Source organism: Lynx canadensis, chromosome C1 (genome assembly GCF_007474595.2).
Source record: "Lynx canadensis isolate LIC74 chromosome C1, mLynCan4.pri.v2, whole genome shotgun sequence".
Classification (NCBI taxonomy): domain Eukaryota; kingdom Metazoa; phylum Chordata; class Mammalia; order Carnivora; family Felidae; genus Lynx; species Lynx canadensis.
Window position 1 is genome coordinate 80,269,988 of NC_044310.1, and position 27,912 is coordinate 80,297,899.

General features: G+C 44.0%; 3 protein-coding genes across 5 annotated transcripts in view; 1 reads left to right on the plus strand and 2 right to left on the minus strand.

Moving 5' to 3' along the window:
* Positions 1 to 5,884, plus strand: part of SLC44A3 (solute carrier family 44 member 3) — a 104,023-nt gene extending 98,139 nt beyond the window's left edge. For 2 of the 3 annotated variants that reach the window (XM_030325715.2, XM_030325720.1), the window contains one exon: positions 1,393 to 1,996. The gene's annotated coding sequence lies outside the window, so the exon portion shown is untranslated. Of the gene's footprint in view, positions 1 to 1,392; positions 1,997 to 5,809 lie in introns of those variants that run through there. The other variant, XM_030325716.2, reaches the window with a different exon arrangement.
* On the minus strand, positions 6 to 27,912 carry CNN3 (calponin 3). The gene is made up of 7 exons (XM_030325722.2): positions 27,675 to 27,912; positions 5,892 to 6,013; positions 5,627 to 5,693; positions 4,767 to 4,904; positions 4,275 to 4,391; positions 2,439 to 2,585; positions 6 to 1,120 (listed from the first exon to the last, which is right to left on the minus strand). Exons 1-7 carry the CDS (start codon positions 27,729 to 27,731, stop codon positions 779 to 781), a joined length of 990 nt encoding a protein of 329 aa, XP_030181582.1. The 5' UTR covers positions 27,732 to 27,912; the 3' UTR covers positions 6 to 778.
* On the minus strand, positions 12,505 to 13,677 carry LOC115520920 (40S ribosomal protein S7-like). Its single transcript, XM_032594342.1, is given in 2 exon segments — positions 12,505 to 13,039; positions 13,041 to 13,677. Coding segments are annotated over 2 exon segments (633 nt in total). The 5' UTR covers positions 13,431 to 13,677; the 3' UTR covers positions 12,505 to 12,796.

Consider the following 27,912-nt stretch of genomic DNA (forward strand, 5'->3'; position numbering starts at 1 on the left):
TCATATGAATGTTCAAAAAAAATATTTATTTATAAAAAATACAACGGGATAAGTTTATGCTGAGAAATGCAGCAATAAATACAGTTGAAGGAAACAGCAACTCTACATTGATACATTGGCACAAACAGGAAGAGCACACACACCACCCAGACCTAACTGTCTGCAGGCCGATTTTGTACACGCTCCTTTAGAAACACCACTCTGAAAAGATCTTGTCGGTTTAGGTAAGAGAATGAGTACACATATAATCACAAATGCACACGGATCAGGACTTTATTTAAAAGTTAGCAAACAATACTGTAGACATTGATATGTAAATTTCTAAAATGCTGCATCTTAAATTTAGTTGGCAAAGACCACATTTAGCTCTAAGCATGACTTTAGTCTTCCACATAGAAACCAGATAACTGTAAAAAAAAAAAAAAAAAAAAAAAAGCTTCCTATTGTTTGAAAATCCCAGTCTATTAAGTAGATTGTAAAAATGCATAGGTCTTTAATAAGAGAATTGGCTGTACAAGAGTACTCCCCTTTCACAGTATTCCTTTTTACTTCATATGTGAGTTATTGCTTCTGCTGTAGGATTTAACTGTTACAGCACTAAAAGGGAACTATTTAGGGAAGAGGCAGAAAAAGGAAAAGGGAATGTACGTAAGGCAATATTTCTTTTAGGTACAATAAGCATAATAGTGTTTTAGGAAGACAAGATAAAAATTACTCAAGGCTAGCTTGGTTCTCACTGAATAAAAACGGGCTAAATACTGAGCTCCTCTGTGTAAATCTAATAATCAATGCCTTGGTCGCCATATTGGTAATCTCTGGGGTAGTCATCTTGGTACTCTCCATGATATTCATCTGGGTATTCTGCCTGATAATCACTATCACTAATTTCAGACCCATTTGTTCCCGTTCCTTGGCTTCCATTGTGAATGACAGGTTCTGTGGGAGCGGCACAGTATTTCGGATCATATACTTGCCGCCCAAGCCCATACACACTCATTCCTTTCTGGGAAGCAACTTTGTTGGTTCCCATCTGTAGGGAAATTGTCGAGTTGTCCACCGGTTGTAATGTTAGCTTCTGATCGTAGATGTCTCTTCTGGTACCTGGTGCTAACATTCCCGCCTGGTATTAGAACATAGTATAAAAGTTAAAACAGCAGCTAAAATCTAGTCTGCTGAACATTTTCTAAGTTATGAAATTCACATTGTGAACGCTAATGTAATAATAACTTCATTTCAGGGGTAAAGCTAGCTTACCAAATAGTCCTGATGCTGAATCTTTCTTAAGTACCAATACTCACTGGCTTTCAAACTGGGTCAGCCCTTCCTTTAAATCCTTGCTCTGCTATAAAACTGCTAGGTGGCCTCTAAACAAGCTAATACTTTTGGTTTTAGGTTTCTCATATGCAAAATGGAGAAAATACCACCTACTTTGGATTTAGGAGAGGATTCAACATAACCAATGTAAAAAGCACAGCGTAATGTGGGCACCCTGGAGAGTTACATGTGAGTACCTATTATGACCACATACACTCTCCAGGCCATCCATTTCAGAAGCTCATCACACATTCAGCAGAACTTATGCCGAGCAGTCCTTAAGGCCTGAAGTCTCAAAGAGCCAGCCACAAGTACAGTAACTCATTTCTCCATTTATGCCAAGCAGACAGTCCAGGTTTAACTGGTAAAAAAGGAAACTTGAATGGCTCCTATACAAGACAATGCCACATGTGGCAGGACATCTCAACTTTAGGTCACAAGAAGAAAGCTTTTTCAAACCTTATCCCCCACTCCTGTTGGATGTGAGCCCTGCCTGCTCTCCAGTGGTTATGGGAACCTATGAGGGGCTGATCTATTTTTAACCAGGAAATACTTCCATCTTGCATGGTGTTAGAATGCTGGCATTCTCACCATGCTAGAGCCCCACCTAACTCCTCCTTAGAACACCAGATCATTTTACCTACCAAGTTTCAGAGGCATTAGAAGGAGCAATTTACTTGGATCTGGAGCAAGAAATAAACTTGCTATAATAAACGTATCTCTTTTCTTCTGGTTAGACGGAAAGACCAGCTGTTCTGACTGCCAACACACCATACTTGTGTTCCTATAGAAAGGTCCTCTGATTCTTTTGCTTTCTCAGCAAAACCACCTTTCCTGAAGGAATGTACTTTATACCATACAAAAAATACGTCCTTTGAACTTAGTTAAGTGTGGGATGCCTGGGTGGCTCAGTTGGTTAAGCATCCAACTTCAGCTTGGGTCATGATCTCACTGTTCCTGAGTTCAAGCCCCACATCAGGCTTTCTGCTGTCAGCACAGAGCCCTATGTCCCCCCCGCCTCGCTCCCTCTCTAAAAATTAAACATTAAAAAAAGAGTAAGTTAAGTGCTAATTTAAATGATCCTTCTCTACTCTTTGCTCCAAGTATAAAAAGGCACTGCTTACCTGGCTGGCTCCTTTGTTGGTGCCCATCTGCAGACTAATTGTGGTCTGGTCAAAAGGTTTGTCAGTTTGCATTTTGGGATCATAAAGATGCCTCCTGGTCCCATAGGCCGTCATACCTGCCTGGCTGGCGCACTTGTTGGTTCCCATCTTTGAAGTTAAAATTAGCAATGATTACCACAGGTCACCACCATATATGACAAGCAAAACTTTGTGTTCTACTAAAAAGACAGAGGGGCACAATTGACAAGTCCTTTTTTGTGCTGAGGCTAGCTAGATACAAAATCTCCATGCTTTCACAACTTTCAAGGTGCTCACTTTATTATTTTAATTTTTTTTAACGTTTTTTTAATTTATTTTTTTTGACACAGAGAGAGATGGAGCATGAACGGGGAAGGGTCAGAGAGAGGCTCTGAGCTGTCAGCACGGAGCCCGATGCGGGGCTCGAATTCACAGACCATGAGATCATGACCTGAGTCGGACGCTCAACCGACTGAGCCACCCAGGCGCCCCCAAGGTGCTCACTTTAAAAAGAAAAATCTCAAACAAGGTTTTAGAGGGCAGAATTATGAATAATTACCCCTGCTCCTCTTCTCCCTACTGTCTATACAGCACAGATAACCAAATTAAGAGGTACCGCATCAGCCACTTAAAGGGACAGAGGCACTCTGACTAGGCAGCATGCTTTTCTACTCCAGGGGTTTGTATAAAAAGTGACAGCAAATGCCAGGTGTCTTCTCTGGCAGCTCAACAAGGGCTTCTTTAAAGTCTCATTGAGATCACCAGCATCTTCATGGGAAAAGGACCACATTTTATTCCTCCAACTCTCATGTCACCGGAGAGAAAGAGTGAGGAATGTGAACTCAACCAAATTCAGAGGAATAAGAATTCTTTTCTCCACTGAGAATATGGCTTTAAGGCCAACCGATATATCCAGTTCTATTAGCTGGAGACACATTTCTGATGGGTCTTTTTCCTTAAAAAGGAAGGGAGGAAAAAAAAATCATTACAATCCTACCACCCAGATATTAGCTGTAAACCTTTGTGTGTGTCCTTCTAGGCTTTATCTTCTCTACCTGTGTATATATTTATCAATACACATGCATGTAAATACATATACATTCAAAAATAGCACGAACGGGGGAGGGTCAGAGATCTTTAAAGTAAAATCGTGATCGCACTGACCATTGTATTTTGTAACCTGATTTGTTTTCCTTAATCTTTGAATTCTTGTGTATCATTTTTACCTTACTCTGGTTCCTTCTGTGCGGTTATAATTTAACCAACTGACTACTGTTTGGAATTTCAGGTTTCCAGTTTCTTACCAAATACGATTTTGTAGTGTACAAAAATAAATCCAACCTCACATGATGCAGTGGCCGCGAGGGCACACTTCTCAGTGGTGGTTTCGTGACATTCTCCAGGGGAACGATGTGAAGGGGAAAAAAATACCTGCACTAAGTACTTCCAGTAGTGCTTGGCTGCTGTATTGTGCAAATAAATGACTTCGGCATTGAGGTTTTATAAAATTGCCTCATTTGGTCAGTATCATTTAGGAATTTATAAAACACGTTTTCTTAAAAAAATAAAGACAATGTAATTAGGGAGGAAAAGTCATTTCCTAGAGAAACAATTGTCAAGTCTGATGGCATGCCTGAGGTTTCTTCTGAAACCATCATCAACGTCTCAGGGGCTTTGAATGGACATAAATTATATAAACCACATATCCATCCCCAAAACCTACATTAGCATGGATCTCATCCATTCCTTACTTATGAGAGACACACTTTACATGGTGAGAACTGACAATACCGAATCAGGCAGTAACACGTTGCTTACCTGCAAACCAATTACACTCTGGCCAGCTTTTAATTTTCCTTCATCAAAACGTCTTGTTTGTTTTTCTGCATACTTAACTCCGATGTCAATGGTTGTATGGAATCCTTTTGTTTTAGCCTAGACAGAAATTTGCACACTAACTAAAAAGGAACACTGAAGTGGAGATTCTGCCAATAGTTTTTCACAGAAGGAACAACAAAGAAACGCTACTGTCCGTAGATGAAGGCTTCACTAGGTAATACTCAAACTGAGGGGTTGAAAAACATATTTAAGGCCAGTCAGTAATACCTGTGGCTCTGAAATGTTAAGTGTTCTGATTAAGCTCTCTTATATGAGGCAGCTGATGTCAGCAGCCTTTCCATAAAGCTAATAATTATGGAGGAGACAGAGGCTGCTCCCCGCCTAGCCAGAACGCCCATGGGAAAGAAAAGACATAATTCATCACCAACATGGTGGGACTTTTAAAAGCAGCCATTAAAGACATATACGTACCAGACCTGCCAGAGCCACCAGTGTAGTCTGAACCTGGGTCATGTTTCCATTCTCAAAAAGATCGTTCGCTTCAAATATGTCATGTGGCTTCATGCCGTAAGCTTGAATAGCCTTAATAAAGTTGCCAATATTCTCCAACTATAAAGGAAAAGAGCCATATAACTTTGGGAGCTGAACACTGACATTCACATTATCTAAACATTATAAGCCTTCGTGACTACTGTAAGATGCCAGGCAGAAAGTTACTTGGCAAGGAGTCTTGACCAGATACATACTAAGCACAGCTCTGTCTGGAAACGGAAAGAGTAAATAAAGAGTATTTTACAGTAGGTCACATAATGGTCTTTTTATTTTTACGTAGTCATTTTTTTTTCAGTTCTTTGAAGGCAAGATCTTCCTTAGATAGGTTTAAGAATTCTGTGATTCTGTCTGAGCTATCCAGGGCTAAAATTCTGTCAAAAGGTACAGGATTACTCACCTTAATAATTTATTATCTCAAAATATATAGTCAAAATATCCCATTTTATGTAACCACACCCATTTGTGAACTAAGACTGCCTAATATGGTGTGCTACAATCAACCATTAGTTGTTAAACTCCTTGCTTTTTCCCTTGTTTATCATTATGGTCTAGATTGTATTTCTCTGTATAAGCTGTGTCAAATCCTCTCCAAGAGTTGACAGACTAAATACAACTTCTAAGCTAAGGATCTAATAATCACAGAACTAATTCTAACTAATTATGGAAGCAGAGTAAAAAATAAAATATAGCCATGTGCATTAATTTCTGCTAAGATGTCTACTTTAATCAAATCTTCGCTGCATAAAGAATAACCAGAGGTTGCAGGTTCAGCTGTTTACCTGAGGCCAGTTTAACGAGGACTCATTAACCTTCTTCACTGAGCCCGGTTGTAGCTTGTTTATGAGTCTGAAAAGTAAAGTACAGGTGACATTTATTGTTCAGACGAAAACAAGGACTGGAATGTAAAGTTGGCTCCTTTAACATCAGTAAGAAAGCATTAAAAACATTTCTGAAATGTTAAGGCTTGACACCCTGGATTGGGAAGGAGGACAGCACGGAAGCCTTGTGGAAAGGACCAGAAGAACAGAAATGGCCAAAACTTACTCGCAGAGGATTATGCCATCTTTTAAGCCCAGCTGAAAGTTGGTGCCAATGCTCATGCCTGTCACCTCTTCTATCCAGTTTCGAAGATCTTCTTCTGCCTGATGATCATACTTGGAAGCGATCTGAAATACAAGTTAACCAACTTTGGAAAAATTTTCATTAAAGCATCAAAAACTGCTGACTTCAGCTTGCTCTACTTTTCTTATCCATTAAGACCACAACTGTGACATGCAGTAAATTACACTCATTGGAATTCACTGGCAAACCTAACCAACTATTACAGCTTCAGTAACTAATAAAAAACTTTAGTTAAGGCGGTTCTTAGAGAAAATTTGAACAGTACAGGGAGAGAAGCTGGGATTGAGAAGGAGAAACTATGGATCAAAACAAGACAGATTTCCACTCATGACACACAGGAAGTGACAAGAGTTAATAGCATATTACAGTATGGCAGTCGTCATATTAAATTTCAAAGATTAAGTCATTAAACACCACATTCCCAAAAAAGAGAACGGCAGGATTCTGACACATGCACCTATTTTACACAGTGTCTTAACCTGCCAACGCATCTCGGCCAATAGTTTTGCTGCTTGCAGGGTTCTGGTGTTTCTACGCCTCTATTCAGCCAAATGCACACCATGTGCATGTGCACACACATGCACGCACTCCTTGGTACTGACCGTTGTACTGTAAGTACAACTTACACTAAGAAGCTCTGTTTATGTGGTCTATATCCTATAAGCTCACAGGAGTCACTTCTAGACCCTTAGTGTACCTAGCATACTACCTGATTTCCAAACATTTAATACAACTAAAAGAAAAATTCCTTACTTAACAGAATTCTATGATAAAGGCAATTTACAAACATAGATCCTATACTATTATACACGCTAAAACCTACTACACACAGATTTTCAAAGATCTCTTCATAATAAGACCAGAAACCTCAATTTAAAAAAAAATAAAATTTACACAAAATATTATTAAAAACCAGTTCTCAAGCTATTCCTTGTCCTAGGAATATTAAAGAGGTCGGTCAACCAATTAAGAAGAACACAGCTGGAAAGAAGAGATTATGTGTCATTTTTCTTCTCACACAGGTAAAATGCCAGCAACACGCAGATCATGCCCAGGGGGATGGAGAGATGATGAGCTTGTAACTGACTGTTGCAGCATCTATGGAAACGGAAATGAACACAGAAACATTTGCTTCCATAAAACATGATTAGGTTTCATTACTGAAATAAATAGTCTGAGGACATTTTTGTTGTGGAGAGGGCCCTCAAGTTCTAGTTCCACAGGGAACCCTCTCCCGAACCCTCACCACCAAGCGGCCGGGCAGGGTTTCTGATTCACCGTCTTCACTGTGGAGGGCAGAATCATTGGATTCCACTCATTACTGTATCATTTAGAGAGAAGCAGTCCTTGATCTGCATTTTCCTCCCAAGTTAGAGAAGTGGCTCTATACCTCCCATAGGCTACTGGAGGATTTATTTGAGCCGTAGATTTACTTAGCCAGAATTCTAAATGCAAACTCAATGAGTTTACATTTTCATGTTAAAATAACTAATGCTGTGCAAGGTGTCCTGGATCAAATTTTGGCCTGGAGGTTAGTTTATAAAAGGTCAGGCACAATATAAAGCTAGTACACAATGTGTGTTAACTGCCTGCCCTCTGGTACTTCCATCCCCCCCCCCCCAAAAAAAACACCACATTTATTTGGATTTCCTGCCAGTCTGGGTTACTGGATGTGGGAACAGGAAAGAAGGAGGCAGTGATGATGGAAGGTGTTGCCAACGGGACACATTCACCTCTGGTGAGCAGGAAGGAGGCATTACTCCTATTACACCTCAGATACGTATTCTTACATAATGAATGTATCTCCCCCAACATAGGGGACATATCTATTTAGATAAATGGCACCTTTAGAAAATGCAATAAATAATTTGATAGAAAAAAATTTAAGATTTTCACACTAGATTTTGGTTCTAGGTGACTAGAAAAAAAAGCTAGAAATGTGGGCGGGGTGGGGTGTGTGTGGTATGGCTGGAAAGGGACCAGCAAAAAAGAAAAGGAAAAACCAGCACTCCGTAAGTGTTAGCTGTGGAAAACAATCTCCCAGTTGAATTTTTTTTCAAAAGCAAAACACTCAACTAGTTGCATTTCAATGAATCTGAAGACAAACCTGGTAGGCTAGGGTGGGAGGGGTGCGGCCAGGGCTCTGAGCTGGCTCCACGCATCTTGCTATGGGCCCTAGTTCACAGTCAATCCATCTAGCTTCTGATCCATTTCCTGTCTACACAAAAAGAAGGCTGAATCCAATGAGCGCACTAGGTCTCTTTCCATTCTAAATTGTCTACACAGTTTGGCCAACCAGCAAAAATTAGAGGGAAATTCGTTCTCTTAATTTTTCCAAACGTAAAAATGTAAGTAACGCTGGAGGGGCTGGGGGTGTTTTGGAGGGGGGGTTGAGCCCCAAAGAGACAAATTTTTATTCAACAAAAAAACCCCTAAAAGCATATTTATGTTTCCTTTATGCAAATATGTCTGACAGATTCAATGTCATGCCCCAAACCACAAAGTGATTACAGATCTAACTTGAAATATCCTAGCAGAAAAGCCAGAGAGAAATTCATCTTCCCTGTGGACTGTTCTCATCAAGGGAGTGAGGAGAGAAAAATCAAGGACTGGAATTAGCTGGAATTAGTCAGGGTTTAAACCCTGACTCCACCACTGACTAGTTGCAAGCTGGAGCTCTCTGGACGGCCGACTCCGTCTCCAGACTTAATGTAATAGCACATGCACGAAAAAAATTCACAAGCACATCCAGGCAAAGCTCAAGACCCCAAGTGCTAATCTAAAGATGAAAAGTAGGAATGCATCCCCATCCTGTAACTGTTGCTCCTGGCCTAGGATTTTACTTTAAGTAAAGGAGCAGCAAGGATTTTTCTACTCAAATACCACTTTTTTAAATAAGTGAGCTTTCTGCGGACAGCCCAGCTAAATAGAATTCAAAATTTCAGAATATGTACTTGTGAGTTTAAAAAGAAAAAAAAATTCCTATGAAATCATCCAGGAAAAAAAAAATCTATTTCAAATTTTAGCTCCCGGCCTGCAGCACTGTTCCACAGGACACAGAAATCGGAAGTGCTTCCTTTAAAAGTGTATCAGAACACAACCCAAGCAAATATGGTTATATTCTTTAATTACAGAGGATATTTTTTTTAACTGTTTTATATACACAACTTGTAAAATCAAGGGACTGAGAGCAATTAAAAATAAAAAGTAAGGTCTGGCCAATAACACTTATTCACTATTTGTATCTAAAAAAGCTTTAATTTCTGAACATCAGGCAGAAAATGCTGACAAGAAAACTAGCTTAAAAGATTACTTAATCTCACTTCATTAATACATCATGGAAATGTCACTCTGATTTGTTTAAAAATGACTCTTCTGGGGGGCCTGGGGAGCTCGGTCGGTTGAGCATCTAACTCTTGATTCTGGCTCAGGTCATGATCCTAGGGTCATGGGATTGAGCCTCGTGTTGGGCTTCACGCTGAGTGTGGAGCCTGCTGGAGATTGATATTCTCTCTCTCTCTCTGCCCCTCTCCCCTAGTTATGTTCTCTCTCTCTGAAATAATAAAAATAATTAAAAAAAATCACTCTCCTGAGTTATTTATAAACATCATTTTCTTTACTCTTCTTCAAGATTTATTTGATTTGATCTTCCCAAGCCACTTTCACAGACCTTCTGCCTGGGTCCCTCAAGTGCACAGCAGCGTTTCCCAGAGCCCTGCTTCCTGACCCCTCTCCCGGGGAGGTGCATGTCCGGACAACTTTGGTACCATCACTGGAGAACCCCCACTGCAGGCTCCTAACTAAAGCTCACCAACATCCCCCTTGCCAAACACAATCAAAGTTGAAGCAAATGAAGACAGAAAAGCCTCTGGGGCATCTGGGCTGGAGGTGAAGAGAAAGCTCCTGCCAGTCATCCTCCTGGCCAGTCAGAGCTCTGCCAGTCCTGCTGCCACCCCCCTGGTATCTTCGGTTGCCCACCCCCACTTCCTCTTGTGCTGGGGCTGCCGCTCAGGCCCAGGTGGCTTCAGCCGTCTGCCCTTCCCTGGGCTCGCTCCTCAGAGCTAAGAGCAACCAGTGTGGAGTCACCCTCTGGTTTAAGGGCAGCTCAATCCTTTCTAGCTGTATGACCTTTCTCCTGGATCTCTAAAATAACACTTGTTTAAAAAAAGAATAATAATAAATAAACAGTACAGAAGCATGCAGAGTGTGCATTTTCAATGGGGGTAACACGGCCCCGCAAAGGGACGACAGTGGGTTCTTGTGGTGGGAGTGAAAACAACCGTAGACCTTACGGTAACCTGTGACCCTCCCCAACAAACTCTATCCCTTTGTACTAAATCTGGTGGGAGTCAAGAGGTAATTAGGAAAAACATCTAAAAACTTTCTTTGGGGAAGCAGTGATGGAAAAAAGGTTGAGGAGCATGGAGACAGTAAAAATGCACAGGTTTCTCTTCACCTCCCTCCCCTCCCCCTGCCAAATCCTCCTCCCTTCCCAGAGGTGAGCACCTGTCTGTCTGCCACTTCTGCCACGTGCACACATACATTAGGGCGAATCAAGTATAAAATAACACTACATCTCCCTTCACAAGCACAAGACCCAAGGGCCGACGCCTCAACAGTAAAGGGAGACACTAGATCAGACGAAAGCCTGCTCATTGCCAATAGCCAAGCCCTTCCAGCCAAGGAGGTCTGAGAAGTTCCCCAACAAAATCCCTAAAAGGGGATTCGGAGCAATGAGGGAAACGGAGCTTCAAAACCATCTCAACAAGTGACCCCAAAGTGCACTGTTTTATGCACTGTTTTATGGTGCTTCTCAGTGTAAGCAGGGAGCATTCAGCCAAAGTGCAATTTAGTAAGAAGCTGGGGGTGCACCCGTGTGAGGGGCAGTGATTATATATATAACAAGAACTGTCGGATGGCCCCGCTTACACCCAGGGATGGTCTAGAATCTTCGAAAGAATGAAGATGTGTCTTTCCCATGCACTCCTCACAATATATTCTTCTCACAGTGCTTGGTAAAACCTGGAGGCGGGCAATTCCAGATCACTAGGCTCCCTGTCTCACACCACCAAGGTAACCCAGCATTACCCCAAACCCTCTAAGTACGATCCTATTCAATGCAGCGTCCCTCTGTTTCAAGAGTTCCTGTGCATCATGGATTCTTCCTCCAACGTCCTTCTCCATTACTCCTTCCTTCCGTCCATTATTCAAGTGGCTACTACATTCCAGTTAGGTTCAAAGGCAAAGTCTCCGCCTGAAAAGCTTACATTCTAGTGGAAAGAGACAAATACCTATTAAATACAGTGTTAACACCCTTCCAAAAAAAACTGTAATCAGAAAGGGGATGTTTAAAATAAAGAAAAGATGCCTGGCTGGCATATGCCTGAAGCATATGACTCTTAATCTCGGAGTTGTGGTTTTGAGCTCCATGTTGTGTGCAGAGGTTACTTAAAAATAAAACCTTAAAGAACAGTACCCCCTGGGACTACCAAATAGATTTCCACCTGAAATACCACGATGCCTCTTCCCTTCTTTATCACCTGCTATATAAAAATATATTTCTTTCTTTTTATCGATCTATCTATCTATCTAGATATCCTTCATGCCCAGTGCTATCTATCTATCTATCTATCTATCTAGATATCCTTCATGCCCAGTGCTATCTATCTATCTATCTATCTATCTAGATATCCTTCATGCCCAGTGCAGACCCCAACACGGGGCTTGAGCTCAAGCTGAGATCAAGACCTGAGCTGAGCTAACAATCTAATGCTTAATCCAATGAGCCACAGGCACCCCCAGCATCTGCCATTCTTGATACCTCATGAAGACAATGAAGAGGCTTTAACATTTTTTTTTACCTACCTTAACCTTCCCCACCCTTGGCAAATTATTAAAGTATTCACATTGTGGATACAACAAGCTAAAGATCACATGTCTTGAAATCAAACTTTAAAACTTCCTAAAACTGTGTTCCCAATTCTAGTGCGACCTAAGTAAATAACTTAACCCTGGTGAGGGAGGTCGTCTTCCTCCCAGGACCATTGTGAGGATGAAGCCTGCTCCACAGGTAAAGAAGGGCCCATCTCAATGCCTGACACATCAGAGTTAATGCTCTCCTTTTTTAGCGGCTTGAGCACAGAAATTACAAACTATTAGCCGAACCCCACTACATACTGTTCGCTTTATTGTCTATGATTCAAAAAGTTCCACTGGGACTCATCTGGGATACTGCCCTTTGCCACTCATCAGCATGCCCACTCCTGCATGTCTTTGCATCCCCAATTCTCGTTCTTTTTCAGATTATTGCTGATGAAAAGGATAAAGTAACTACTTTTTGAAAAACAGATTTATATCTTTAAAAAAAATTTTTTAATGTTTATTTTTGAGAGAGACAGACAGAGCATGAGTAGGGGAGGGGCAGAGAGAGAGGGAGACACAAAATCCGAAACTGGCTCCAGGCTCTGAGCTGTCAGCACAGAGCCCGGTGCGGGGCTTGAACTCACAAACTGCGAGACCATGACCTGAGCTGAAGTTGGCTGCTCAACTGACCGAGCCATCCAGGTGCCCTAAAACAGATTTATATCTTAAGGGTGATAGAGGTGGGAATTCTAGAGAAAAAAATCACTTTTACGTTTGGGATAAGAAGGTCAAGGTAGATTGCATGCCTTCCTCAAGGTCACTATAGAATCTGAGACTCCTTCCACGGTCTGAACTATGCTAAAGATCTGATGGCAAATGAGTATATTCCAGGGCTATGGAAAACCAGATCTGCCTCAGGTAAACAAGAGGGACACCTAACAGCATTTTTTTTAAATCATATTTGTTTACGACAGAAACTCTGGGAACTCAAAGTGAACATCCTTGCCAGTGAGCTTCCGATAGATGCCAGAGAAAGTTTCAACCCTGTGCTCCCCATTGTTCTGCTGTGCTTTAGCCAAATGAACCTTTATAACCTGGCTGCCATCCAGTTTCACGTGGATTCTCTTGCCCACAATTTTGCTTGGGAAAACTAAGTCCTCCAGGATCGCGTCGTGCACGCCTGTCAAAGTGCAGCTCCTGGGACACTTTTTGCTTATTTTCGGTATGGCTTTTTTGAGTTGGCCGAGGCAGAATTCTCCTCTGAGCAATAAAGACAACATGCTTCCCACTGAACTTTTTCTCCAATTCACAGACGAGCTGGACTTGGATTTTCTGGAAAGATTTCAGTTGATGAACGGGAATAAAGATGATAATAGCTTTTGGACCACCACCAACTCCAGTTTCCTTGGCTGCTGTTATATTCAGCTCCTTTAGCTGGGCTTTGAGGTCCGAGTTCATCCCCAGCTTGAGGAGAGCCTGGTATATGCCGGACATGAAGCTGTCCAGCTTCTTGTCATTGGGCCTCATGATCTTCATGCTCAAACTGAACATGGCCTTCTCCTTGGTGAGAGCGCTGGCCCAGGAAGAGCCTAAATGCATTGTAAAGCCAGGCCCTTTTCTCAGAGGTACAGCTGGACCTTCAGATCAACATGTCAGCATACGGCACCAGCACAGTTTTTTCTCTCCGAATACGTATAGTCAGATAAATGCAAAGATATTATGGCTCAATGTACCAATACTATGAAACTGACAAAGTTTTTAAAATGCCCTAAGAGGAGTTAGTCCAATGCATAAAGCAAACCGCATAACTAATAAATAAGAAAATGCAGAAAAAAACAGAATGTCAACTTTGCCTTCTCTAACTAGAAAAAGACCTTCAGTTTAGAATATACAATTTAGAATATACATAGTTAAAAGTTGGACTTTGAAATTTCAATTAAACAAGGTGGGAGTTGGGGCGCCTGGGTGGCGCAGTCGGTTAAGCGTCCGACTTCAGCCAGGTCACGATCTCTCGGTCCGTGAGTTCGAGCCCCGCATCAGGCTCTGGGCTCATGGCTCAGAGCCTGGAGCCTGTTTCCGATTCTGTGTCTCCCTCTCTCTCTGCCCCTCCCCTGTTCATGCTCTGTCTCTCTCTGTCCCAAAAATAAATAAACGTTGAAAAAAAAAAAATTTTTAAACAAGGTGGGAGTGAGCACAGAGGCTGGATTCCCAGAAGAATCCAGACTCAGAAAGAACACGATGAACAAAGATGCATGGATTAAACAGCTCACTGATGTGAGATGAGAACAGGAAACTGCATGAGGGCCCACTGCTTCCTGACCCCCACCCGAAAGGCAAGGACCTCTCTACTATAGGCTGAAGAGCCTGGCTGTCATGCTAGAGTGGACTCCTGGAGAGAGAGTGTGCAGGTACCTGGGCAGAGGTGGGTAGAGAAAGTCATCCATTACCAGGAGACAGCATACCTATGCAAGACACATCTAACATGCCTGTACTCTCCTTGGGGACAAGACAGGCTTTAGTCATCTTGTACCCCTAGAGCCCATGCCTAGCGCAAAGTAGGTATTCAACAAATGATTTTTCATCCATTGGTAGTAGTACCCAACTAGAGAAATGCCACAGATTTAAAGATCTATCTTGTTTCGGAAAGACATCTGCATTTGAATACTGCTGGTTTTTACAGGCGCCACATCTCCTTGATCTACCAATCTAGTAATCTTAGATGGACCACTAGGGACATATTTGTTTTACTTTCTCATAAAAGTCCCTATGTCCATGGCACTCCTTAGGTCCAGTTTAGTAACTCTAGAAGTAGGGCCTGGTCAGAAGCAACAACCATGCCCGCTGTGCTGATCTACGTCAAGGTAGGAGGAGCTTCCAGTGATATGTACCTTGAGGCTTAGATTCAGATCTATTCTCTTCTGTCTTGGTAACAAATTAACAATTGGCAATCTGGAAACTATTGGACATACTTATCAAACGGATAGAAAATTAAATTAGGAATAGCTCAAAAGAAACACAGTTCAGATTCAGAACATCCTAGCTTAATAAATTATCCCAGGTATATGTAAAATCCTGCACCAAAGTTTTAGAACTAACTCGTCATGCATACTCAATAAGCTAAACAACTCTGTCTAAAAAAAGCTAACGGTCTGCACAGGTATACAATTCTTTATAAAATACTATTGCCTGTGTTATTTGCTTGATAATAACAGCTCTATAAGGTAGCCAAGGAAAGGATTACTTAAACAGGTGTGAGAGGAGCATGTAAACTAGAAAACCTTATGCAATTATCATCGCCCTTACTTTATAAAGAGGGAAAACCAACTTGCCAAGCAAGGATTGGAATCCTTTGACATGGAGGTGCCTCATCTACCTCATTACAGTGATCAAAACAGAATGACTCAGTGCTTTGTAGTCAAACAAAGGAGTTAGTTAATAATCCCACTGGACTTTGGTAGGTTAAGCCATATCTGTGGCATTACCGTGATGAATTCTGAGTGCTGCAGCCTAGAAGGGGACACTGACAAATGGGCAACAGTTTCTAGAAGGGGCAAACTGAATGGGGACAAGATCAGAAAAATCATACACAGCCTATAATGAGAGACTGTTCGCCAGGAATGGCTATATATAACCTAGAAGGGACTTTGGGGGCAGGAGAAGAAACAGGCTAGTACCATCTGAATATTTAGATGAAAGTCCTGTAGAAGAGGAAGTCAATCTGTTCTGAATGCCACACTGCAGGCAGACCCAAGACAAGTATGTGGCAATTCTAAGGAGACATACAATCAGCCTGTAAGGATGGAGAGCACGTGAGTGCCAGCGAAGCACAGGGGGAAGGAGACCCCCAAGAAAACCTGCTGGAGAACGTTCTCTTGCTTCGGAAGGAGGCTGGCTGGGTCTTGAATTTGATGTTGCTGTAGAAATCCTGCTGAAAGGGGACTGTCACAGAAGCCCCTCAGGTCAAAGAGATGAAAACAGAGATGCTCTTGAACACTCTGCTTCCTTCACCTCACCTCTAGGATATTTGAGGGTCCGCCTCACTCATCGCTCATCAGACTTGCAGCCATCTGCCATTTTTACTGCCATCTACATCTTCAGGTACTGGTGTCCTCAGTAGGCACCTAGGTGCCTCCTGAATAACTTGTGGGTCAGCCACATGGTCGGCACTGAAACGTTGTCCTTGGTTTCTCTCATTACAAGGGGCATCAAGGCAGGAAGTCTTCCTTCCATAGCTTTAGAATGTATACTCACTCCTCATCGACTATACAGCAAGTCTGCTTAGTAGGACGGGCCTTGTGACCTGAGGAGGCATGAAATCCACCTCCAAAGCCCTGAGTGTACATTGTATTTACACGGAACTCATCTCTACCAACCTGGGAAATGCTCCCTGCTCCCAGATCGCTGACCACATTCATCGAAGTGCTCCCAGCTGTCCACCCCAAAAGTGAGTCAAACACACACTGCCCCCTTACCCTGAGCTACTGTTGGGCCATGGGCAGAAAGAAGGCCAAGGAGGAGCAAGACCCCAGCCTTCTGGTCAGCCCTCAGTACATCAGGAGCTCCTGCTGGGGGCCCAGTTCTAGGTCTCAGATCTTGAATGCCTTTTCTAACCACAGCGGAGTCTGTCCCTTTGAGAGACCTGGCTTTACACAACTGGTGAAGAACAGAGTTGAAATACCTCACTTTAGACACAGGCTAGATGCTGCTAGTGAGGTTTCACAGGAGTCTTAAGGATATATTAACTGTGCAAGATACCAGGGCCTTTTTCTTCGCAGTGAAAATTAGATATGAAATTTCCATTAAAAAAGCAGGATGGGATTTCACATTTCCTCTTTTTAAAAAATTGTATGACCTACATCATGAAATAGCATATGAAGATATAGGATACCCAACTTGTTGAGACACTAAGTAAAAAGGTTTTTGGTTTGATTTGCTTTAATGGGGAGTGTGAAAAAAGATGAAGTCAAAAAATCAGGTTCAAACACCTTCATGACACCAAGTCCTACACAACTGCCACCAAAGACGGGACAGATGCAAACTATGGCCCAGGCTTCTTATACACTGCAACAAAGAAGGAAAAAGTTACAAGACTGACAGAGTTCCTTAAAAAAATACGTTTCCACATGGCTCCCTTTTCCAGTCCTGAAGCCCAAGAAGACCCCGTGATGAGGTCACACGGCGCCCTCCACATCTCAACAATAAAGCCAACTGCACATTTTACCCAACCTAATGCTATGTGAGAGCAGGGAGCAAGGGAAAATAAGTTCCTCTGGAAGCTCTGGATCCCCCATCAGCGTGCTGTGCAAAAGTCTCTTGGAGGGAAAAAAAAAAAAAAGCCTCTTGGAGACTATGTAATGAAGGCTTGCTATAGACATCCAGGCACAAAAACAAAATAAACCCAACTTTGCATCCCTTCCAGATGAAGGGCCCAGGGAATGAGGACAGAGAGCAGTACACAGGCTGCAAAGGGGCCTCAGCAGGACTCAGCAGAGAGCAGCAGCTGAATCAACAGTATATTCCACAGGCAGGCGTCAGCCTGGCCGGTCCCCTCCCACTGCTGCTGCCTGCACCATCAGATCCCAGTGGCTCCGGGAAAACAAGGCCAGGAGCAAAGGAACACCCTGATTTCACGTGAGGAGGGGAACACAACGGTGGTAAGGAGGAGGAGAGGTCTCACCCACCTCAGTTGTTTCCAGGTCCTCTTTCTTGTTCCTTCCCAGCTTTTCACAGTGAACCTTCTTCCTTCTATTGCTTTGGTCCCACTCAAAGTGCACACCAAGGCCTTCCCCTTATTTGGTCCATCAGTGGGCACACACTACCCCCTATGTTGTCTGAAAAGGTGCCTTTTCCCCCCCTTTTTTGAATGCAGTTGACACACAGTGTTACGTAGTTTCAGGTATACAGCACAGTGATCCTATTTCTCTATACATTATGCTATGCTCATCACGACAAGCACTCATCACTTTTTTTTTGTTGTTGTTAAGTATTATCTCCATCCAATGAGGGGCTCGAACTAACAACCTCGAGATCAGTCTCCTGCTCTACCGACTAAGCCACCCAGGTGTCCCAATCTTTGATTAAACCTGCTGCCGGCTACAAACACCATCCTGTTTTCTCTTTCATTTCATGACAAACCTATCCATTTCCTCACTTAGTACTTCTTCCTAACATCTCTGGAAATTTCCTCTATGGAAGACCATCTCTCAGAAGGTCACCAGTGACCCCTCAGTAGCCAAGTCCAGTGGCCTGTTTCTGCAGCACTCCGGAAAGCCCCTCCAATCCCCCTCCCTGTGGCCGCTTGTTAAAGAACTTCATCCTAGAGCTTCCCTCTCTGGTCTGCCTTCTCCTCTTCACCTTGAAAGATGCAAGTTCTCCCTGAGTTCTGGCTTCTGATTAAAACAGTTAAGAGCATGGGCTCTGGCAACTAAATGCTCTGGTTGAAATCCCAGCTCTACTGTGCTGGGACCTCCTCACCTGTAGACCAGAGATCATTAATAGCACTTAACATCGGAGAGTTGTTGGGAAGAATCAAGGATTTAATTCACCTTAATCATGAAGAAGTCAATAAATGTCAACCCTTACCCTTCTATGTGTGCTTTGCTGGCCACTCCTGTCCAGATACCATCAAGATTTTCTCCTTCAAACTCAGAACATCATACGGAACAATCACTTGACACTATTTGATAGCCATTTTGATAAGAAATCATCTTGATGCTGCCTAGACTTTCTATTTTAAAAACTACGTATCATCAAATAATTTGTAAAAGCGATGCCCCCACCTCACTCTGCTGCCAACTCACACCTGAGTGGCGGGGTGACTGAGACAGTAGGCGTCAACAGATGTCAGTGACCCGTGGCTTGATAATAATGAACTAAAACAAGTGACTTGAATTTTGACAAGCCTGCTCTGATATCGTTTTGGTTTACCACCAAGAGAACCACCTTCTCTTTCCCACCTTTGGTGGGAAGGATAAACTAATTTTTTTTAGAGCGTCATCTGGTACTACCTGTAACACTTTTATTAGGTCAACAGTTATGTGCTTTTCTACACAAGTACTTTTTAAGGAAATATCCACCAGAAGGGAGGTGATGAATAAGTAACCAGAATCTCTACAAAAGACTACAATTCAGTTCTAAAATGGTCGAATGATATTCAAAGTTGCACCAGTGGTTGGGTGGGGGGTAAGGGATACAGGATACTTTCACTACTTCACTGTCTGCACTCTTCACAACAAATATTTCAGTCACAAAATTGGAACAGAAAAAGAGAAGAGGTTCTCACAGGCAAGGAAGATGGCGCCCCAAGGTAGATGCACTGTGTCCATACAGAGATCACTTGTCCAAAAGTCATGGGCTCAGCGGGGATTTGGACCCAGGTCTGGCCCCAAAGCCTACGTCTTTTCCTCCACTAATGTTCTCCCACCCCCACCCCCCGAACCAGCCCGACAGGAAGTGTCTACGCTGCACACTGAGCCTTTGGCAGAGGGCTGTGCTGCCAGCCAGCCAGAGGAGGGTTAGGCAGCAGGCTGGGCCTCTGCGGCTTCACATGAAGTCCTTTCCACTCCCGGAGGAGGAGAGGGCATCCAGAAGCAACCTCTACCACCATCACCGCATCAGACTGATGCACCATGAACATGCTGCAGAGTTCGAGAAAATGTTGATTCAAACCAGCCCATGGGGAATCAGCAGTCTCAAAGGGCGTTGCCAGCGTGGTTCAAAAGTTCATAAGAAGATATTTGGCAGAGATGTCTCAGACGAGAAACACTTTAACTCCTCCACGGGCCCCTATAAAAAGGAACCTCCTACGACAGGCATGTTTTAGAAGGTGCTGTAAGACGGAATGCAGGAAAGGGTGTCAACAGAGCAGTCATGGAAAAGAAGAAAATTTAAAAATCAAGCCCAGAGGGGAAGAAAATTCAAAACGAAAGCCTGGCTGGCAAAGCACACGCCTGTGTGTATGTGTGGCCGAGATGAGGTGGGGCTGAGGGATTTCTACAACATACAGGTCTCTCAAGAAAGGTAAGGAAAAAGCAGAGACAAATGCCTCCCAGTCTTCAGAGCAGAGAATGGGCCCATTCAGGGGGAGGGATGTGGCCATACGTGAACTCTCGTGAACTCTCGAGAACGGCCCCAGAGTTCCGGCTTAGCTGCGAAGGCCAAGGACCCTGACAAGCTCACAATATGACGTTTAACCTAAGTATGATTTCTGTACTCGATCAGAACTATGATTGCTGTTGCTATTTTTGCATTCAAAGTAGAATCACATGTTTGAATTATGAGAGACTTACTACACATGGTATTGATTATTTTCTCTCCAATTTCCTCCCATGTGAAACAAAAGGAGGGAGGGAAAATTGCGATCATGAAGCACACACTCTCCCATTTGTGGAGCCTTGTGTAGCACGAAGCAGGCTGAGAGGCGGGGGATAATGAAGAAAGATCAATGTCCAAACACTTGGGAAGGGGAGAGAAACAACGAAGTCCTGGCCAGCCCTGTCTAGCCACTCCACAGCCAGGATCCCCTGGAAACGTGTCAGCGAGGAGAGGAAAATGGCCATAAATGCTTAGGTTATGTCTCACCCGAAAGAGTCCTTCCACACCCAAAGATCTCTTTTCCCTGCACTCCTGCCTCCAATCCCCTGGCCTGCCCACTGCAGGCCACTGATGGCACTTATACCCTGAAGCTTCCTATTGGCAGAAGGAAGATGCTGAAGAAGTTCCCTCCCTTCCTTATGGGGGAAAACTAATACTACATCTTCTGGGCCCATGGACTTCCTTCACACAGGTCTATGAGAAGCCTTCCTAAGACCATTTGACACTAAAGGCCTCCAGTGCAACCAAGATTTAAACACAAAGGGGTAGGGGCAGGCTCAGGCGGTGGAGCATGTGACTCTTGATCTCCAGGTTGTGAGTTGAAGCCCACGCTGGGTGGAGAGATTACTTAAAAAATAAAATCTTAGGGGCGCCTGGGTGGCGCAGTCGGTTGAGCGTCCGACTTCAGCCAGGTCACAATCTCGCGGTCCATGAGTTCGAGCCCCGCGTCAGGCTCTGGGCTGATGGCTCGGAGCCTGGAGCCTGTTTCCGATTCTGTGTCTCCCTCTCTCTCTGCCCCTCCCCCGTTCATGCTCTGTCTCTCTCTGTCCCAAAAATAAATAAAAACGTTGAAAAAAAAAATTTTTATAAAAAAAAAAATAAAATCTTAAAAATAAATGAATAAACACAAAGAGGTAAATATGTTCATCAGTGCACTGTGGAGGAATATGAGCCCTATCTGAAAGCAAGAAATGAAAGAGGCATCTTATCTTGTTTAACAGAAATCTATCTCTTAAGAAGAAAAAGCCAAATAATAACATGGCCAGAAAGCAAAGCCTCGAGCTCTCCGAAAAGCACCTGGCTCTGGGGGCAATGTGGACACAATGAGAACAGGCTTCGAACCCCGGCATTTCACAGAGGGAGCACAGGCTACCAGGGGAAGGAGTCCTGGATAAGGACTCTAGGGGCAGATCATATTCTGGACACAGAAGTGAAATCCAGAGGTATTGTTTGGCATTGTGGTCCCCTATGTGCCAGAAGCCTCATTCAGATACAAACAGATTCCTGAATGAATGTCCAAGTCTTGGAGATAATCTCAATATCTAGAAAACAAGAGAAGCTCAGTAGAACACAGGACTGAACGTAACCAGCAGAGAACCAGCCAGCAACGTGGAACAATGGCAAACATTTACATGATGTGTGCTTGTAGTTCCAGGCATGATTCTAAACACTTTACAAACACTGTCTATTTTACTTCTCCCAACAACCCTATGAAGGCAGGTATTTCCATATCCTTATTTTGCAGATGAAACACAGGTTACTTGCCCAGAGTCGCAGAGTAAGGGGCAGAAACAAGATTCAAACGCAGTCTCCGTAGTCCATGGTCTTAGGCACGAGAATCTACTTTCTCACTGACAAGAACCAGGTATCTTCAAGTTCACAAGGATTCCCACAGTCGTATGTTTTTATAAAATCTGCCAGGTATTTTTGTATTTCTGGGAATGATTGACATGTTCCACCCTCCCACACTGCATATGCTTCAGGCCCCACAACCAGGATCTACTCTGGGCTCAAGAAATCCTTAACAAAAACCTGAGCACAAGGATGTGTGAATAACAGCTAAAAGCCCAGCACAGTGCACTGATGAGTGCCATGGAGTGCACTAAATTCCAGTATGGCCAGGAATTTAGGGTTAGGAAGAACCAACACACACAGAATATACGTTGTAGGAGGCTAATGCCTAGAATAAAATGAAACTTGCCAAAAACCTCTAAGGACGAGCCCTCTCCTACCACCTAGTCATACTGAGAGAGTAAGTTAAGCATTTTCTCATTCTGCTGGGTGTAATGGTATAATTGGCTAAAAAACCAAAGCCATCCAATTGTGCTTCATTTTCTTCTTTTTTTAATGTCACAGATAATAGTGATCGGTTCATAAAACACTTTTAGGTGAAAATACTCACTAACACCCACGATCCGAACCTGGAAGGGAAATGGTACGGGGGAAGGATGCACCTCTGGTTGATGACAGTACTTGTGACATCTTCCTCATCAAGCTTTTTTTTTTTTTTTTTTAACGTAAACTCTACACCCAACATGGGGCTCCAACTCACAACCCTGAGATCAGTCAAGAGTCACATGTTCTACCACCAACTGAGCCACCCAGGCACCCCATCAAGCTTATTTCTGAAATCTAAAGGAGTGGATAGAGACAAATAGTACAATTTCCACAAAGGAAAGAGTGTAAAAAGCTGTGGGTCACACAGCACAGTGAACTTGATAATGATCTTCATTAAAATTCCAGAGTAAATATGTCTCAGCATTTTAGAGAAGAAAGCATGGTACCCCTTCTCAATTTAGCAAATGTATTTTCTTGAACTGTTTTGGTCAAGAGAGGGGGAGAAAAAAAGAGGGCAGGTAAACCACAATGGCATCTCCCACCCAGGAGGCCAGATCCGCTGAGTGACCACTTTGCAGGTGGTCTTTGGGAGATGCAGGTATCCCACAGAGCCTTACAGAGGGGACTTCTACTGTTCCTCCCTAATCTGGGAGTCTAAGAAAGAGCCTCAGCAAAAGCACAAGAATTGTCTTGCTAATAAGTTTTCCAGTGTAACATTAATAAAACAAACTGAAGAAAAGCAATCTGTGAAAATCACCTTGTCCTTCCAAATGATCACATTGCACTACAGAATTCTATTGCGAAGAATAATAGGGTTAACTTCCAATTTTTAAAGATGGTAAAATCTACTCCTGATGGATAAATTCATTAAATCAACAAATACTTATTAAGCATCAACTATATCCCAAGTTGTATTCTGAAATACAGATCTTGACGTAGCTCATCAATGAATAAGACTGGAACCCCTATGGCTGGTGGAAAGAGACCGTAAAGAAAAGCTTTGAGGGGCGCCTGGGTGGCGCAGTCGGTTGGGCGTCCGACTTCAGCCAGGTCACGATCTCGCGGTCCGTGAGTTCGAGCCCCGCGTCGGGCTCTGGGCTGATGGCTCAGAGCCTGGAGCCTGTTTCCGATTCTGTGTCTCCCTCTCTCTCTGCCCCTCCCCCGTTCATGCTCTGTCTCTCTCTGTCCCAAAAATAAATAAACGTTGAAAAAAAAAATTAAAAAAAAAAAATAATAAAAAAAAAATAAAAAAAAAGAAAAGCTTTGAATTAAAAGCCTATGTCTGGGGACGCCTGGCTGGCTCAGTCAATAGAGCATGCGACTCTTGATCTCAGGGTTGTGAGTTCAAGCCCCACGTTGGTTGCGGAACAACAACAACAAACTAAAGCTAGACCCAGCTACATTTTTACCATGATTCTGGTGCTCTACCAGGCAGACCACCTTAGGGTGCAATCTGCAGCTGGAGTCCACAATCACCTGGGGTTAATGTGATCAGGAACACTCTTAGAGCAACTGCTTGTCCAAAGGCAGGCTGGCTGGCAGGCCTCGCGGGACATTTGGTCCTATTTGTTACTATATGATTGTTTAACTTACTCTTCAGTGATTTACAATTTTAGTAGTAAGTCTTCCAACATGATTTTTAACCGTTGAGGGCTACCATTGTTGCAACCAAGAAGATTCCGCAAGAAGCTATTTTGCTCAAACCATACATTCCAGGTGAGAAAACTGTGAGAACGCTCATTCCAGTTCCCATTCTTAATACTTCAGAGAGATGACCCCCCTCAAAGATACGGAGGTAATTTCAGCTCCACCCACTCCCTCCACAACTGATTTCCTCCACCTTCCCTGGGACCTATAAGCTCCCCACAGCATTTGCTGTGAGCCCAGGGAGGGTATGCTTCCCTACATCCTCAACTTTACAAGGAGGTCTACTGGCTCCAACATCTTGTTCAGAGCCAAGCGTCAGGAAACGCTGTGCTTTCCTTAAGGACCCGTCATGTTTTCTCACAGCTTAAAAGGCACAAAACTGTTTTCCTTTTCATTTTGGTCCCCAAAATGCAGTGGGGGGGTCTGGCTCAACCTTACTCCGTTCTTTCTTCCTTTCTATTTCTTTCTTTCTGTTTCTTTCTTTTCAGGACCTTACTACTTTATGAGTGTTTCCATATCCCACAGAATTATCTACACCAGCTTCCGTGTTATCTGTATTATCCCTGACCCTACTATTCTATTAAGATCTTTGCAGATTGCCAAGTTATTGACCCTTTTGTTGTTTAAAGATGCAGTTCACAGTCCATGCTGAAAGATTCTACTTTTTTAGGCTGTTTTCAAACTTTTGCCATTAAAAAAAAAAAAAAGTTAGTCTGATATGTTTTGCCATGTATTATCTATCATCTTGTCAAATAAATATCTTAAGTTTACAGATTTTTCCCCTGCACTTTTACTAATTAAAAGTACTTAAGATCAAAGATTTCCTCAATTCATTGACGAACTGCTTTGACAGCTGGAATATAAAAAGACCAAAGGCTTATTTAATAGAAATGTAATACTTACAGAGTCAGTGACAAGTCTAAGAAATAGAATATCGATACTAATTTTCAATTACTAAGAACTAATAGCTACAACATAGTCACCGAGTACGTACTACAAGCAGACACATCTCACCGTAGTGTTTAGGGGTGGTAACTATTATTTCCCCCATTTTACTGATTAGGAAACTGGGACAGAGATATATCCATGAACTTGCCCAACATCATACAAGGCAGAGTGACAGAGGGAGAACTAGAACCCATGTCTGCTTGAATCCAAGGTCTGTTCCACACTGCTTCCTGAGGACGTTTGTATTTTTTCCACTTTGTTAAATGAAGTTTTAAGAGGGGGGAAAAACAGACCTTACATTTAAGCAACATATCACTTATGCAATACATAAAGAAAACAGAGGAAGAAATCAAAAAGTGTCCAAACCAAGCAGTGTCAAAGTTCATGTTCCATATACCCACTCCTCTGTTGGCACTGTGTCCACAGCTGAAATGCAGTATCTCATACAAAAGCCTTACCAAACATGGATATTTGATTTCCAAGCCCAGAGCAGATGAAAACAGCATTGGATGAGTAATTACAATGTAAAGAAGTGACAGGTGGACAGCAAAAGTGTGTGGGGGGGGGGGGGTGGGCAGACAACAGTGACTGGTAGTAGAATATCCCTAACTACTTCACTAAGATATCACTTTGAGAGTTTACATTCTTAGAATATTCCAACTCTCTTCTGTGATCTTGAGCAAATCACACCCTTTCTGAGCTTTGGCATCCTGACCTATAAATGATGTTGGATAGCCCCAGCAATCCCTCCCACCTCGAGGGGCTGCTGTGCTGTTAAGATCAAAAGACTTCCTATGAAAGGGTACTGTATGAAGGGCCCATATAAATGAATGGGGTAGTTAAAATATGCCTTTTGTGCTTAAAGGAATAAACCCGCAGTTATAGAAACTCGAAGCTATAACTTTCCAAAGGCTCTGAAAACTGAGGTTTTACTGTTTTTAAAAATGTACAATTACAGTGATCTAGCCAGTGTGTGCAATTCCTTCAGTCTGCTCAATAAAAAGGAGGAAAAGGGCAGAAGCTGCTTCATTAGTCAGCAAAAAAGAAATTAATACGGATATGAACATCCAAGAAAAATAAGTCACTTGAAGGACTGCCAAAGTTATCAGGACCTCATTTACAATGCAAAAGGTAGAGACTCAACCGTTCAACTGTCCCCAGCCAAGAATCACAAGGGCGAATTAAAATTAATGTGTACATGCCAGGCCAGGGTATCACATCCAACAGTTTGGACTTGCGGATTCCTCTGAAAGGATTCCTAAAGCTCCATTTGTAAACCCTGGAAAGAACCAAACAATCAGACACAAACCATTTCTCTGTCCTCTAAAAAAAAATGTTCAGGAAACTATTTTCGAATAAGGGCAACGCACTAGACAAAGTAAAGAACCCAAACGTTCCAATGTTGGATTCGTAGGTTAAAATCAACTCTTTGCCTCAAAGACTGTTCAGAATTTATTAACTGAATCAGGATGCGCAGGCTGTAACGGGGGGGGGGGGGGGGGGAGAAGAGCTATAACTCTCCCTTGGGGTTTGACAACGGTGCGCTTCATTGCCTCTATATAATTCACTCCACACCGCGTGCACCCTCAACACTGGGATGTTGCAGCTTTGACAATGCCAGCGTATTCTACCAGCGGTCGGACGGTGCGGTGGCAATCCTGACATGCTTCGGCTCCCGGGAGGTTAATGGGAATTAAACCACAGCAGCCCTCCTTTGTGGCGCTTTGGCCAGAACAGCAGAAAGGAGACAATGAGCGTTCTGTGCACAGTTCCGCGCCGATTGGCTGCTCTCTCCCCCCAGAAACCCCTGATGTCATGGGCTTGGAATGCAGGGAGGGAGGGAGGAAGGAAGGAGAGGATTTGGGGAGGGGGGACGCCTCTCATCTCTTTCCCAGACCAAAAGTCCCAAAGATAAGCCCAATGCATTCCTAATGCTAGGCAGTGGCAAAGCTGAGAGTTTCCAAACGCAAATCACTCCACACTACAACCCGCCTCGGCAAACATACCCAAAACAAAAGCAACCCACGAAAATATCCTTGATACCGTTGAAGTCTAATGTACTACAAACTTCGGTTTTACAAAAAATCTCAACTCTACAGCAGATATCGCTTCCAAAGCGGCGCACTCAGGCTTTGTCTCCGTTTTCCGCAGCAGCAGCAGCAGCAGCAGTTAATTTGCCTCAAGGCACCGCAATTCGGAAACTGTGAAGCGTCCGGGGGTCCCTGGGGTCGGTGAACCGCTCAACGGCCCCTCTCCCCGGGAAGAGGCAAGGAACAATGGGGGGCCCAGTTTGGCCACGTAACCGCCTGACTCGGCTTGTGGCTGAATTCGGCCGGGGGGTTGGGGTGAGGGAAGACGCACGGTCCGGCAGCAGCCCAGGCCCGGGAGGACGGCGGGGGCTGCTTGCCGGGTCCCCAGCCGCGCCGATGGGCCCCACCTAAGGGCGAATGACCAGGCAGGAGCGCCCCCTTCCCGGAGGGGCGCGTCCTGCAGCCACGGACCGGTTCCGGTAGCTGCAGGCCGGCGCTGCGGGATTCCAGGAGCCCGGGAACCCACCGCCGCCGCCAGTCCTGGCCCGCGGCGCTGAACAAAGCCAGGAGAGCGCGCCTGGGAGACCGGCGCTTCGAGCCCGGGGCCAGGACCGAGACGCGCGGCCACTCTCGCGCCTCCCCGACGTCTCCTCCCCGCGTAGCCGGACAGCCACCGCGCGCAGAGAAGAGAGGCCCAGCGCCGCCGCAGTCCCAGGGACCCTCGGGCGGCATCTAGCCTCCCACCCCTCGCCCTGGGCGTGGCCGCCCCACCAGAGCCCGGGCGTACCTTGTTCTTGACCTCGGCAGAGAGCCCGTAGGAAGGGCCCTTGTTGAAGTGGGTCATGGTGGTTCGGGAGGCGGGAAGAGGCTGCGCTCGGGTCTGGGGGTTTCTAGTACTCGTCTTCCCCGCTCCTGGCCCCGAGGAGTGGCCGCAGCGCGAGATGCTCGGAGCTCGCTCCCCTGGGCGGCGCAGGAGACGCCCAGACGCGGCGGCGGAGCGCGGGCGGTGCCTCGGCGGCTCGGTC